Below are 15,294 nucleotides of genomic sequence, written 5' to 3'. Positions count from 1 at the left end.
AGTTTTTACCCGAATTTTTATTCAAATTTAGATAAAAATTTGAATAAGGAGTGAAGATGCTCCAACAGAAACGAGCCTCATTCGGCTTTAATTATTCGCAGAGTGTAGAGAGAAAAATGTGGGTGCTTTTAGAATTCCCCATGGAAGCCGGCCCCTGTCCCCTCGTGCACAATGCCACAGACTCTCAGGTGAGACCAAAAAGCTCTCCGCCTTTCACTTCCCCAACCAGAACTCCAACCAAACACCAGCAATGGCCTAACCCACCCACCCACCCTCTCCCGCTCTCTCTCTCTCTCCTCGTTTCCATCGCCCTCTCTCTCTCTCTCTCTCTCTCTCTCCTCAATGGCCTCATCAATCTCCGGCCTCTCCTCCACATTCAAACTCCAAAACCCCACCCCCAACAAATCCCCACTCGCCCGAGTCTACTCCGCCTCCTTCCCCGCCCGATCAAAGCTCCTCGACCGCTTCTCTGTCCAATCCGTGGCCAAGGAAATCCCCGCAAACCTTTCCAAGCCAAAAAACGAGACGCTGAAAGAAGAGATTAAGAAGAAGGGGCTGGAGAAGGACCCGAGGGAGCTGTGGCGGAGGTACGTCGACTGGCTGTACCAGCACAGGGAGCTGGGGCTGTACCTGGACGTGAGCCGGGTCGGGTTCACGGACGAGTTCGTCGCCGAGATGGAGCCGAGGCTCCAGGCGGCGTTCCGGGCCATGGAGAAGCTCGAGAAGGGGGCGATCGCGAATCCCGACGAGGGGAGGATGGTCGGGCATTACTGGCTCAGGAACTCGGGGCTCGCGCCGAGTAAGTACCTGAGGTCGCAGATTGAGGCTACTTTTGATGCTGTGTGCTCGTTCGCCGACGACGTCGTCTGTGGTAAGGTCAGTTTTTTTTTCGTCGATTGCGTTTCGTAGAGAAGTGGTGTTGTTCTGTGGCATGGGGTGCTGATGTTGTTTTCCGCCAATTGAAGTCAGCGTATACTTTTCAATGGCTTCATTTCCGTGGGACACTTCATCAATTGTGTGAGAGTCCACGCGATAACAAACCGAACAACTCAACCAAGATAAATTTGCCCATCAAAGAGACCACAATTACTACAAGCCCAACCCAACTACAAGCCCGATTATGAGGTGAATTAATCCCAACAAATACCAGGGGACGAACACCCACATGTAGTTGAGGAGACTCAAACTCCTGACCTCCTAGTGAGATGCAAGAGTCCTGACCAACTGACCTAGCCCCCAGTTGGTTAGTGGCCTGTTTGATAGTAAATGAAATTGAAGTACTGAACTCTCTTCTCGGTGTATATGACTAGGGCCGTGCAGCCCGTGGCATTTGTACGGAACCGAGTCTGAGTTTATGATGTTGCAGTTTTTAACTGATGATACTGAGAGTGAAGTATTGAACTTGTCTTCTCCGTGTTTATTGAAAATATTAAGTTTTGAGAGTTCACGTTTTTTTTAAATCTGAAGTGTTCACATATTTAGCTAGTGAACTTCTAAGGTTGGACTCAATTTTCAGAATGTCATTGGAGTTGTGTGCATTATTCAAGGCACTAGATTTGAAGCTAGTTATGCACTCGTAATGGTTTAACTGTGTTATTGAACTGGGCATAACCTATATCATGGCTTTCCTGGGGTGGTTGTCAAACTCGGGGTAATTTTACAAAATCGTTGCATTAATTTTGAATTGTTAATTGTGAAAATTGAGGTTCTGTGAACTTTGAGCAATCTTTTGGACTGGGAATTACCAATTGCAGTTATTGCTAGCAAACAAGAAAACTTGCATTGATATGACTTGTGGGATATTTTTGTTTTAGTTGATTTAATCAGGCAGAATATAAATTTCAAGGAAATTATATAAAGCACAGAAGTTTTACGTGAAAACTCTGAAACAGGGAAAAATATGTGACCTAATTCAGCCAACCACTCCACTTCCATCAAGAACAAACTACAAGTTGCGGTTTACATATTGAACCTAGGTAAATGCACATGCCTAAGGTTGTCAATATGCCAACTTGTGAGTGTGCTGCTTGTACAACTACCTCAGAATCCACGATATCTAAGGTTTTCACTTTATGTTTGAATGTTGAGAACACCTCCAGAATCTTTCACAAACCAATTGATCCACCCATGTTTTACAACCAACTTAGACAATCTTAAATCCACTAAGGTAATCTCCACCATGTATATGAATGAAGTGAAAGGTTGGAGAATATTCACATGTTGCATCTTCTCTGGCTTTCACAGCATGTTTTGGTCTGCCTCTTGACTTGTATTAATGATAGGAGAACCCTAGGAAGACTTGGAACCCAATCTGGAATTGGAAGTCCAAATAATGAGGAATTTGGAATCCTACATCATTGGCTCTAGGAGTCGTAGAGTATGCAATTGATAGACCCAAAAACACTCTTTCTCCTGCTTCTTGCTTGATGCCCACTCCTAGTTGCAAGAAGCGTGGGGTGGGACTGCGGGAGAAGTGAGGACATGTAGAAGAGTCTATGTTGTCGGTGCTATTGGAGTTTGTCCCGCATCGGTTAATTTTCTCCTCCAAAACTATTATATGAACCTGGGCGGCCTCTCCACTCATTTGCCAATTGATTTTGAGTTGGATGCTTTAACATGGTATCAGAGTTAGGGTTTCGGTAAATTTGTTCCCCCTTGTTTGTGCCATAAGTGCACCATTGTTTCTTGTGATCCATGTGTTATGGATTGTTTGTTTACCTCTCCACGGGCGAGTCGGGGGTCGGACGTGCAGGGAGTGTTGGAGTTTGTCCCACATCGGTTAATTATCTCCTGCAAAACTAATATATGAACCTGGGTAGCCTTTCAGCTCATTGCCAATTGGTTTTGTGTTGGATGCTTTAACAGATTCTGTGAAGCGTTTATAGATTTTATACTCTAAATATGTAATGAGTAAATTATCATTTATCATGAGAATAAAAAGCACTAAAAGTAATTTGAATTAATTCTTATCTGTAAATTTATGTTTGCTATACATTTTTTTCCTGTTTGGTAGCTCTTCATCATTTGTTTCTTTGAAATGTATTTGTGTGAGAGAATCCTTCCTGGTAGGGAGTGAGGCTCTTGCTGGTTGGGAGTGGGAGTGAGGTTCATTAGGAGCTTTCTGCAGCTAAGGACCTCTCAGTCACCGATCGAGAGACCACCTGGCAGTTTTGCACACTTAAACTTACTTAGCTTGGCTTTGCTTTCAGGCTTCAACCTCTTGCCTTCTAAACCGTTTCAATATTTCCTGCTTGTCAAGCATTGTAGATCACACTAAATTAAATCTGAAACAAATAGTGACACTAAATATCCATCTAAAGTCTATCTAAACCAGAAATGAATACTTACAAGTGTTCCAGAAACAATTACAACTCAGATAGGCAATCACAATTTGAATAGGTTTTGCGGCTTTTGCCAAGGGATTGCTGTTTATGCACCTCTCTTATCCTTGAACCTTCTGCATCATGTAAGTGACTATGTATATTTGAAATAATTCCTTGATTCTAACAGTACTTTCTTCATGGCATTGTTGGCAGAGATGCAGCTTTATCAGTTTTCCTTTTGTTGTATCTGATATCTGGATATAAAACCACAGATTAAGCCCCCATCCTCTCCTGAGGGTCGCTTCACGCATATACTTTCTGTTGGAATTGGAGGTTCTGCCCTTGGACCACAGTTTGTTGCAGAGGCGTTGGCTCCTGATAATCCTCCTCTCAAGGTATGTAAACAACCTTGTATTGGAACATCTGTTTTCTTGATGGCATGTCTGAAATTGGTCATAATTTTTGTTTTCTGAAGATAAGGTTCATTGACAATACGGATCCAGCTGGCATTGATCATCAGATTGCGCAGCTTGGTCCTGAGTTGGCTTCAACACTAGTAATAGTGATATCAAAGGTCTGCATGGGGATCTTTCTTTTTGTTCTTAGTTGTTTTAGCTGTCACCAATCACAGTCTAAAGCACGCTGCTAATGTGTACTCGGTTGCAATTCTACTCAGAGTGGAGGTACGCCGGAAACCAGAAATGGTTTATTGGAAGTACAAAAGGCTTTTCGTGAAGCTGGCCTGGATTTTGCGAAACAGGTTTTGATCTCAGGTTCTTGTTTCTGCTTTTGTTTTGTTTTCTTAGCTCTTCAGAGTTCAGAATATAAATCAAGTAAACATCATTCTACAAGATACTGAAACTTGATTAACTATGCAGGTATTGACTGATATACATGTAATGATAGGGAATGCTTTTCTTTTGTCTTGTGTATTCCTGTTTGGTTGCTACTGTGAACTTTAAGTTTTGTTATAAAATCTGTGTCCAGCTGTCTCCTACGACATAGTGTTAAAACTCCTATTGACAAGCGACTTTAATTTTTTTGGTAAACTTTGTTACTTTATATGCTATTTGGTCTTTGCAGTTGCTTTAATCTATGTGGATCATAGTTGTTTGATTGTTTTATATGCCATACAGATGGTTTGGCTTCATTGAGTTTACCCACTAGGGTTGAAAACACTATATAACACATTGCTGTTTATAAGTGTTGGAATATAAATAGTTACTGTGTTACTTATTGGAATAGTGTTTGTGTATAATTGCTCGGTTAATAGGCTACTTTTGATGTTGATGGACCCTTGGGGTGTAGTTCGCCTGTAATTAGTTGTCAACAATGTCATGTTGTCACCAGATAACCATGGTTATTGGTTCTCATGGATCATGACTTTGCCCAATGTACTTGTGTGGTTGGGTGTACATAGAATTGAGGTTTACCTGTAAGGGGGTTCCTTATCATCAGGGTTCCATTCATAGTAATTTCTGGGACGACTTGGCAAGTATTAGAGAACCGGTTGTTTAGCCACCACCTTAACTTGTTGCATGTCCTCAACAATTTTCGAACCATTATTAGCTGAATGGGCTTGACTTGTGCTGCTATAAGCTTATATGTACGATAATTCTGTTGTTTCTAGTTCCAATTTTATGCTGGCTTGTGATTTTTTTCTTCATATATTATTTTCCAGGGTGTTGCCATTACACAAGCGAATTCCTTATTAGACAACACCGCGAGAATTGAGGGGTGGTTAGCTAGGTTTCCTATGTTTGACTGGGTGGGTGGTAGAACTTCAGAACTGTCTTCAGTTGGTCTACTTCCAGCAGCTCTTCAGGTTCGTTATCTTTGTATGCAGAACTCAGTGTGTCCTATCTTCTACTCCGAACTACACCCTTATTTAGACAGAATTTGTATTTCAGGGAATTGATATTAAAGAAATGATTGACGGTGCTTCATTGATGGATGAGGCAAATAGGACGACAGTGGTAATGATTTGCTATACAAATGTCTCTTACTTTACTTGAGCAACTAAATAAAGGACTTTTTATGCAATTGTGGGAGATGAGTCTTCATCTTCTCATGCAACCGAATAAAGGACAGCAACATTTTTTAGCAGGACATCCATTTCATCTTTTATCTTCTTTATATTCTCTTCATATTTCTTTTGCTGGCCTTTCAAAGGATGGTCTTTCATCTATTTCTGGTTATAGGTTGGTGAATTATATTGCAGTGCTCCTCTCTCTAACCGGTTAAGTTTATAGATGAGTTGGTGGTTAACAATCTCATATATTTTAAAGCAGGCAATAGATCTTGTGTTTCAAACTTAAAAATTAAATACTTGGACATGTTTGGCGCGCTTGCGGGGGGAAGTCTGAGTACTACGGTTTTCCTCTTTGTAACAGCTTAAGATTTTAGATGAGTTAGTGGTTAGCAATATGATGGGTTTGAATTTCGTAGTCACTACCAGAATGTTGTTCGATTAACAATTTCCAGAATTGTACAAGCCAGCGTATCTTTCACTAAATTGCAATTCATGTTTTCCAGTTCATCTATTTTCCTCTCCCAAAATTCTGTTTTAGCTGGGAAAGGCTCTTTTTTTGGTGTAGATGGGTGAATACAGTTCATTTTTTGGTACGCTAGTTATATTTCTTTAATGTATAAGTAGTTTCCGATCTTCCTTCTCTATAGACTTATTGATCCGCTATTAGCTTGATCCTTGTGTGGTATCTTGCCACTCCAAGAGGGATAAGTGGAGGGTGCATATCCCTGTCAGAGATGCCATCATGAGCGTATGTGCCTTTCTTATCATCAAAGTTAAAATGGTGAGGCAAATAGATCGATAGAGCTGCATTATAGCTTAGTTATGTGCCAACTACTCCAGTTCTCTTTGCTGCAGAATCGGAAATAGTTCAGTGCGATGATTACAGGGCTCATTGCTTAAATCGGTTTAATTGTCTAGCCTATGAGGATCACCTAAATAGATTGAATGCTTATTGTTTTGATCGGCTAGATTGAATACTTAGTTAATATGTACTTCCCATGTGGACATTGAACAGAATGTGTACATTTCCAGATACACTTGGTGTGAGATTGCCTTGTTGAAGGTGGAAAAGTAATTTTGTTGCACTGCTCGTACTTTTATTTGCTTCCTATTTCTATTTGACTAACACTCCCATCTTTCAAAGTGATCACCCACACAAGTACAGAACAGAAAATTTTGATTTGATTTCTGTTCTTCAGGTGAGGAATAATCCTGCAGCGTTGCTAGCTTTATGCTGGTACTGGGCTTCTGATGGAGTAGGATCCAAGGTGTTGCTTCAGGCCGTCATTTCTTAAACTTTATTCGTGCCTATGATATGTTGCAATCACACTGAAAGCTATGCTTTGTTTTCTTTGGCTTTCTACAGGATATGGTCGTTCTTCCTTACAAGGACAGCCTACTATTATTTAGCAGGTACTTACAGCAGCTGGTCATGGAATCAATTGGGAAGGAGTTTGACCTGGATGGTAATCGGGTATTACTAATCATCTCTTTTCAACTCTTATTGTTTGAAGGAGGGTCAGATAATGATATAAAAATGTCATGTTTATTTCGCTGGAATTAGAATTTTTTACCAATGACGTGTTGCGACTCATCTGGTGAGGACTAAGAAAGCGTAAATGTGAGGCCAAGATTGTTTATTGCAGATGATATTTTCCCCTTAGCATTTAGAGTGTCAACTGCTCAGGAACAGCCGTCTGGAGCAGGGGGACTTGTTTGAGGATAGCTCGTTAATCTTTCTTTGGAGGCATTTTAGTTTGTAGGACTTGCAGAAATGACTGTGTTCGCTTGGGTCTCTAAAACCAACCCCTCTCTTTGCGCACAGTCCCCAATAAGTTTTCTCTCCAATTATTACTCTCATTTCTCTATCTCTCTCCAGCTCATTCCCCCAAAAACCTCCCTCAAAACTCAAACCAAACAAAGCCTAGCTTTGCTTACATTTGCCACATGTGATCTATTGACACTGTGGCAGTTCTTCTAGCTACTTTGTACATATTATTCCAATTTGCTTTCTAGCCCAGGCCATGTGTTGATTTTTATTGTTAAACCAAAGTTGTCGTTTAATAGCTGGTGCCTCTTCAGTGTTTCCTGCACTAAAAACAATGGACGTGGAGGTTTCCTATCTACTGAAATTTGATTTTGTACCCTTGCATCCTTTTCTCAACCCGTTGTATGGGAAATTGTAAAGATTGGATATTGATTAACTAAGTGTCGAAATTGCATTTGATAATGTTTTTGCAACTTGTTAACATTTTTTCGTAGATGTTTTGCCCCTTTATCCATGAACCCAGATCTACTAGCTAGATATACTGATTTAAGACATGAATACCCCTGCTCACAATAGGTAATAGACATCTCTCATAGATATTGCGGCATGTGAGGGAGTCGGTCTTAATTTTGTGCAAGTAGCTGCAGTTGTCGTTTGGTAATGCTGACAGAAGAAAGCTTTAGTCCTTTTTAATGAGCTATAAGCTTTAAGCATTAGTTGAGCATAGTATTTAAAATGCTACATGTTGGTTGCCAGTAACAATGATGCTGGAATATTCCTGCTCAAGAGTTACTTTGCTTTTCATGAGTTCTTAAGCTAAGTAAAAAGTCCTGTTTTATATTGTGTTTTAGTTTGGCCACTCATAGTAGCCTCTTTCTCTGTCTTCTTTACCTCAACAGGTGAATCAGGGACTTACTGTTTATGGAAATAAAGGGAGCACAGATCAGCATGCGTGAGATTTTGTTCTGACTTCTCATTTGGCTGCGTAGACCATGTTTTTATAGATATGGCCATAACTAAGCCTTTCATTGTCCTGTTAAACAGCTACATCCAACAACTGAGAGAAGGCGTTCATAACTTCTTTGTCACATTTATTGAAGTCCTACGTGATAGACCCCCTGGCCATGATTGGGAGCTTGAACCAGGGGTCACATGTGGTGACTACCTGTTTGGTATGTTACAGGTTAGTTTTCCCTTCACCACTGAGGTTGAAATGCGAAGATTGGATTTGTGCTGAGTGTGCGCTATGAATTAGGTCAGCAAGGGTAGATACTGGCCAAGTGATCACATCTATATTCTGTGTTGTACTATTAATGAACGGGGGAAAGGTGAAAGCTACCCTGTCCTTGTTACTAAAGGCTCTGAACATAATCTCCACTATCCACTGGGATTTTGGTTTAAGGCTGAGCTGACTACATATTTGTTACAAACAATCAATTGATTTGAACTTTGACGATGGTGTCAGGTTGTTGACTACTGGTAGCCGTAAGAGAGTAAATGAGCTCTATAATCAATATTCAACATTTTCTGTTGTATACTACTGCCCAAATTAAAATATGAAAGGATAACATGGAAGCATTGGTGGTTGAACATACTGAGCGTTAAGTGAGAACCTACCATGAACATCATCCACTGCTCTTTCGCATTGGACTTTGAGGCATTCATATGAATGAGGATCCTCATGTCATCTCCGAGCCTTCAGTAACATTCTTTATCATTTTGCAATGTTCTAAAAGTTGCTAGGCACTAGTTGGGCGGTTGGACACCTTCGAGCTTTGAGGCCTAGTAATTGGCGCATAGCAATTAGTAATCGACGCATAGCCATTAGTCAGATAGGTCCCCCGCCAGCGATTAGTTCCGATTTTAGAACACTCATTTTGTTGTTGTCCTTAGAAAATTTTCAGCATCGACAAGTTGCTGCTGCATTTGAAACTCTTTGCAAAGGAAAGAACCACCCGGGCATAGTATCTTAGTTTATACTCTCTTGGTGCTACTTTCAACCCCGTACTGGACCTGAGTTAAGAACCTTTGGAAAAACCAAGATCTTTGATAAACTGGTTCCTCGGGCATTACTCAGAGAAAGCTTGTGCTATTTAAACCGTCAACCAAGTATCTGGTTCAGCTTTGCATACGTCCAATTGTTTTACAGTTCTTGTGCGCGGGCGAGTGTGTGTGTGTGTCTATCTCTTTCTTTTTTTGAATGCCTGTGGCTGTACCCTGTGGGCTGAGTTTTGGCACCAACATGCTATGCCACATGGACATGGCAATATGTGGGAACGTGGACTGTGTGATAAGTTATGCAAATGTAGGAGTCAAATCGCATATATCGTGTTAAATTGTTTAGGCCCGATTCATTGGATTGCACTTTGTAAGGAGTGGTATATGATTCCTACTTCTGGAAATTGTTGGTGAAGGGAAATAAAAAGGTCAAATCCTCGATTAAGTGAACTAAAGGGACAGGGGAATGATATAATTCTATTTTTTAAAGGTCATTTTTGTCATTGAACATTACTTTCTTTTTCCCAACTCATCTGGCCTAAACTCATTGTGACTCTTTTTCAGGGCACAAGGTCAGCTTTGTATTCTAATGATCGGGAGTCCATTACAGTGACCGTGCAAGAAGTGACTCCGAGATCAGTGGGGGCAATGATTGCACTGTATGAACGAGCAGTTGGTATTTATGCCTCGCTGGTCAACATTAATGCTTACCACCAACCTGGTAAATGCCTATTTCCTTTTGCTATCGCTTAGAGTTTGGGGGTCCAGCTGACAATTGTTGTTTTGGAACAAAGCTATATTTTTGTGAGAAAGACATTTTGTGCATATAGGAACTGTCCTCTTACATCAACGTTATGTCGTTATCTCATGATTCTCAGGTGTGGAAGCTGGGAAAAAAGCAGCTGGAGAAGTACTAGCTCTCCAAAAGCGGGTCCTTCAAGTACTCAATGAGGCCAGGTATGTTGTCCAAATTTCAAGATTGTGATAATCCAGGATGTTTTGTCCATAATTTCTGAGAACCATGCATAATTTTGGTGGAAGATGTTCTAGCTAAAGGCATCATGAATGATGTTTATAAAAAAAAGAAAAAAAGGCTGAAGACATTGTCACCATTAGGTGATGCAATTGATTGTGTCATTACATCAATGAGCAGGATACCATCACAATACAGTCGGTATATTATATTCTTTTCTGATTTTTAGTCAAAATGAACATGTGTTTCCACCCTTCCATCTCAAAGGTGCGGCAAATTAACGTTGCGCGTGTTCTAAACATTTAGGCTTTGTAGGTCTTTTTATTTGTTTCATGCCCTACAAAAATACCCTCGATTGTTAAGAGTACCTGACCTGACTGATATTTTCATTAATATCCTCACAACCTGGCATTTAGCCATGCTCTATATTTGTAAATGGCCCAGCTTTGGTTAAATATAATCCCTTCTGTGTTTATTACCATTTGGCCTTCTGGGACACTGATAACTAGTTTTGTGAAATTTTCTTTCTTTTGTCCCCCAGCTGTAAAGACCCTGTTGAGCCATTAACACTTGATGAAGTAGCTGAACGTTGCCATGCTCCTGAAGATGTACGCAATGCCATCTCTCTAAAAACTCTGTACCCAATTATAGCTCCTGTATACCATGCTTACCTGACCATTTTTGTGGTCTTTGCAGATTGAGATGATTTACAAGATTATCGCCCACATGGCTGCCAATGATAGAGCACTTATAGCTGAAGGCAGCTGTGGCTCACCTCGTAGCATCAAAGTTTTCCTCGGAGAGTGTAATCTTGATGAAATGTACGTGTGAGTTGCAACTTGAGAACCACCTTTCATGAGGTACCGGAAAAGGCTCTGTCCGCTGGTTTTTTACAGTCAGATTTGGATATTTGTTGAGATTTGAGAATGACTGCATTGAAGTTGTCTGAAATAAAATCCTGTTTTGGGTGGTTTGATTTGCCTTCGCATCTACCAGAAATTCATAAGGGGCAATGAGATGAAAACAGTCTATACATGAAAGCAATACCCAATATTGTCGTTAATATTATCTCTGGAAAGTTTCATGTTAATTCGAGTTAAACTATGATAAGGTTTTATGAACCAAGTGTGTGTTAGTTTTCATTAATCTGACCTTGTTTTGCTAAGGTTCTTATTTTTAAGCTTTTATTTTTCACTTTACGAGACAGGTCATTCTTTTACAATACATTACATTTAATTCAAAAAATAAATACTTATTTTCCTCAGCGGAATGGGGCTAAGTATTTGGGCAAGGCAGATTACAAGGACATTGCTCTTTTCACATGCTCATTTTTTACTCAAAATAAGAAAAGAATTTGGACGCTCTTGTGAAAGAGAAGAAAGACAATTTGAGATTTGGTGATTCTGGGTCCCAAGGCACGGTAGGCTGTTGTGCCCTCGATTTGTATTCTGTCCCAAGCTTGAAAATATAATACGTGTTCATTCCCGAGCTTGAAAATATAATCTGAACCGTTCGCTATGTAAGACTCGACTTGAGCAACAACTCCATGAAATCAAGTCAATCGGGCAATCAAATCAAATAGTTTTGCTGTGCATTTTTAAAATTTGCCGTAGTCCTTCAAAATGTCGGAACTGCGAATATGACTTTCTGATGGTGAGTAGGTTGGACTTTTTCGGGCTCATGGATTTAACTTTCTGATGGTGGGTAGGTTGGACTTATCCGGGCTTATGGATATGACTTTCAGATTCCATCAGAAGGATTATTTCTATCTTATAAGATAGATCAGTTCTCCTCTTCTTAAATCATGATCTTATCTCTACTAAACATTATACACATCTGGTTACAGAATAAAAGTAATCTGGGACGGAACCAGGATTTTCTAAATGCGGGGGTCGAACTATGAAATTTTAAGGTTCAGGATCTATAGTTTGTTTGGTTTAGGTTTTGAGGGAGGTTTTTTGGGTAATTTGTAGAGAGAGAGATAGAAAGAAAAATGGTATTAGTAATTCAAGAAAAAAATTATGGAAGACTGTGCGCAAAGAGAGGATAGGGTTTTGGAACCCAAAACAAACACATTCTTTAAATGTCTAAATAACATCAAATACAAAATACTACATAAAATTTAAGTGTTCTTAACAAACAAAAAACACCTAATATTAATATTGAAATTCCCAAAAAAAAAAAAACCCAAACAATTACTAGTTCCGTCTTTGTAAGTAATTGTATATCGTTTATTTATGTGCTAATTGCTATAAATCCATCTTTAAGAATCTAACACAACCCAATACCCATGCATGTGTTTTGATTTCTTATTACTCCAGGTTTTTATGGCACAATGGAATGAACACAAAGGCTATCTAGCAAATGAAATAAACATTTAAGTCTACGAGTAACTTTTTAATCCACAAGAAAAAAGAAAGAGACTCAAGAAGTTTTTGTTGACCGGCAATATAATTTTTATTGGTTGAAAGATGCCTCAACCCTTAAGTCTTCCTTGCCTATTTATCTAGCAGACCAAGCAAAAAAATTACTTGGAAACCAAAACTATAAGCAAAAAGGAAAAAAGATTCCGAGAAACTAACTCCATGGAAATAAGAAATCTTACCAAAACTTGGAAATAAGAATATAAAAAATATGCAAAACAGGCGGCACAAATAAGATCTCATAGCAATACTATTTCCTAAATAAAAGTTTCCAAAACAAAATACTCCATACTTTATTATTCATTCTTTGACTTGATACGGTTCAGTCATTCTAGAAACATCCCGGCCACTTGTTCTACATCATCGTAGGAGAACTTCGAATTCAGCCCCGTTCCGGAACGCGAAATAAGTACTTATTTTTTAATAAGGTAATTTCAAGCTCAAAAACGATGGGCTTATTAAAATCTAAAAATATGCAATATAGATCTTGTTTGAAAGATTTCATTGAGATCTTTAATATGGTGCAAAAATAATTTAAAATTTATTTTTCATTTACATTATTTTTGAGTTTGAAAATGTGAAATAAGTGTTTATTTTTTAAGAAGGTGTTCCGGAACGGGCAGTGTTCATACATAGCTTGTCAGAGAAACGCAGCATTGGGTACTGAAACCCGACAATTATCAAAAAATTGGGTAAGGTCATATATGCTATTTTTTTTTTTGCCACGACGATATACATCAGCTGGGGTTAGTGGGGGTGTTAGAGTTAGCACGGGAAGACCAGAAGCTATCCATAGCCCTGGTCCCCTAAAGGGTCTGCCCTCTGTGGGGCTCGAACCCAAGAAATCTCATTTGGGGGTATTAATTATCTAAATAATTTGCTTAGTAATCACCCATTTTTTCCATAACCCTCAAACAATACCTTAGATCTTAGGTCTTGTTTGGCCTAACAAGTCAAATGACTGTATTTAATTATTTTTCGTATTTGTTAATTTTTCGTTAACTTTTTATGGATTATTACTTCATCATGACGAATGGAATCTAAAATGTATAAAATTATGATCGAAACTCATTTTTTAATAAAGACGAAAAAAGTGGCTTATTGTTTTATTTTTGTCTTTATTCAAGAAATTTAGGTTTCGACCGTAATTTCTAACTTTTTAAATTCCTCTCAAAGCAATAATTCACAAAAAGTTGACAAAAAACTAACAAATGTAAAAAAACAATTGAATAAGGACAAAAAAAAAGTCATTTAAACCCGTTCGTTTTGGGATTTTAAATTTGAGTTTATAGATAATGATTGTAGAAAGAAATAAAATAATGATTGAAAATAGTGATAATGATTGGACGGAGATAGAGAAAAAAATAAAATTAATGATTAAAAAAAAATAAGATAATGATTAGAATTCAAAATCAAAAATTTTAAACTAACGGGGTCTTAGCTTATCAGGCCGAACAACCTCTAATTATAGATAACAATATGAAAATTATTCAATATCATTGGACACCGCAACCCCGTAAAAATGTGTGAGAAAATAAGGTATTAGAGTATGAGGGAGTGACGGAATAATTACTGGATGCCAGTGCAGCGCTTCGGCAGCCGTTTTGCCAGGGGTTGGCCCCCATGAGTCCATGACAAGCTGGGTGGTGGGCCATCTTCTCAATAAATATCAAAACCCACATCCAGATAGCCTCCAGTTTTCAAAAATTTTCAAAATTAAAAACTTCTAGAATATGCTCTTGCCAGTAAACAAACAGGCGTCAAAATGGAATTAACGAACCTGACAACAACGAAGCAATATTTAAAAAAAAAAAAAACAGTATTACACGTGTCATCACACCGAAGCTACAGACGATGATTGAGCTGCTTGTGATTTTGATATCAATAAATTTATTTTTGACAATATGATAGTAGTACATTGATGAAATATATAGCATAAAAAAATAACTTGAATGATGAAAAAAGAAGTGCATAAATCAATTCTCTTGATTTTTGTATTTCTATTTATATACTACAGTTTTTTTTTTATTCATTCAAGTACATCGAAAAAAAATTTACTCCATTTCACCCATTTTGATAGTCCCATCTTTTATTTTAGAGTGTCCCTAAATACATGCTCCCTTTCCAAAAATCAATTATGGAAATTTGATAAAATTCCATTAGTACTCTTAAAATAGAAGTACTACTACCTACATCAATTAAATCACTTTTTTTTGATTGAGTGTAATTGAAAAGTTAAAATAGAAGTACTGCTACCTGTTAAGTTTTTGTGTATAATTTGGTTCGTATCGACGAGAGGAATTAGAAAAGTAAAAAATTATAATTTTTACACAATATTTTTAAAAAATATCCAAGAAAAATTCTGACTTTTTGTGGCTTTTTTCCTAACAGAATTGGGTCAAAGTCAATTTTTTTTTATTTTTTTGATTTTTCGAGAAGAACTAAGATTATATAAAAAAAATTGACGCAAAACTAACAAATACGAAAATTTTATAAGCAAAAAGTCAAAACAAAAAAATTTTACTCATAGTCTACAACTTTTAGGTCAGCAAAAACATCCCTTAAATAATTGTGCGACGAAACGGGGTGCGAAAATCAATTCCCCGAGCTTATCACCTCCTGTGATCCAAGTCTAGGCGCAACACAATTTCAAAAAACAGACGACCAAACCCGGGTTGCGTAAGCAGGAGAGAGAAAAAAAGAAAGAAAAGCATTATGGGGGTGTGCGGGCGGCTAGTGGTGGCCCACCACGCCATGTGCAGCCCCCCGACTCCAAC

The 15,294-nt window shown here is 38.5% G+C and overlaps 1 protein-coding gene across 1 annotated transcript; it reads left to right on the top strand.

Moving 5' to 3' along the window:
• The first annotated feature begins 169 nt into the window (after positions 1-169).
• On the top strand, positions 170-11,073 carry LOC131331388 (glucose-6-phosphate isomerase 1, chloroplastic). The gene is made up of 14 exons (XM_058365309.1): positions 170-876; positions 3,596-3,718; positions 3,799-3,897; positions 4,000-4,083; positions 5,005-5,148; positions 5,234-5,299; positions 6,555-6,623; positions 6,722-6,829; positions 8,023-8,075; positions 8,168-8,306; positions 9,686-9,842; positions 10,000-10,078; positions 10,636-10,702; positions 10,791-11,073. Exons 1-14 carry the CDS (start codon positions 343-345, stop codon positions 10,923-10,925), a joined length of 1,857 nt encoding a protein of 618 aa, XP_058221292.1. The 5' UTR covers positions 170-342; the 3' UTR covers positions 10,926-11,073.
• Positions 11,074-15,294: the final 4,221 nt, after the last annotated feature.

Source organism: Rhododendron vialii, chromosome 6a (genome assembly GCF_030253575.1).
Source record: "Rhododendron vialii isolate Sample 1 chromosome 6a, ASM3025357v1".
Taxonomy (NCBI): Eukaryota; Viridiplantae; Streptophyta; class Magnoliopsida; order Ericales; family Ericaceae; genus Rhododendron; species Rhododendron vialii.
Note: the sequence above shows the minus strand (reverse complement) of the source record. Positions and strands in the feature narration are given on the sequence as shown.

Bases quoted from the DNA above. Each gene is read 5' to 3' on its own strand.
- LOC131331388 (XM_058365309.1), top strand. From the start codon at position 343: ATGGCCTCATCAATCTCCGGCCTCTCCTCCACATTCAAACTCCAAAAC. The intron at 3,719-3,798 runs GTATGTAAACAA...TGTTTTCTGAAG, and splicing joins CTGATAATCCTCCTCTCAAG to ATAAGGTTCATTGACAATAC. The intron at 5,149-5,233 runs GTTCGTTATCTT...TTTGTATTTCAG, and splicing joins TACTTCCAGCAGCTCTTCAG to GGAATTGATATTAAAGAAAT.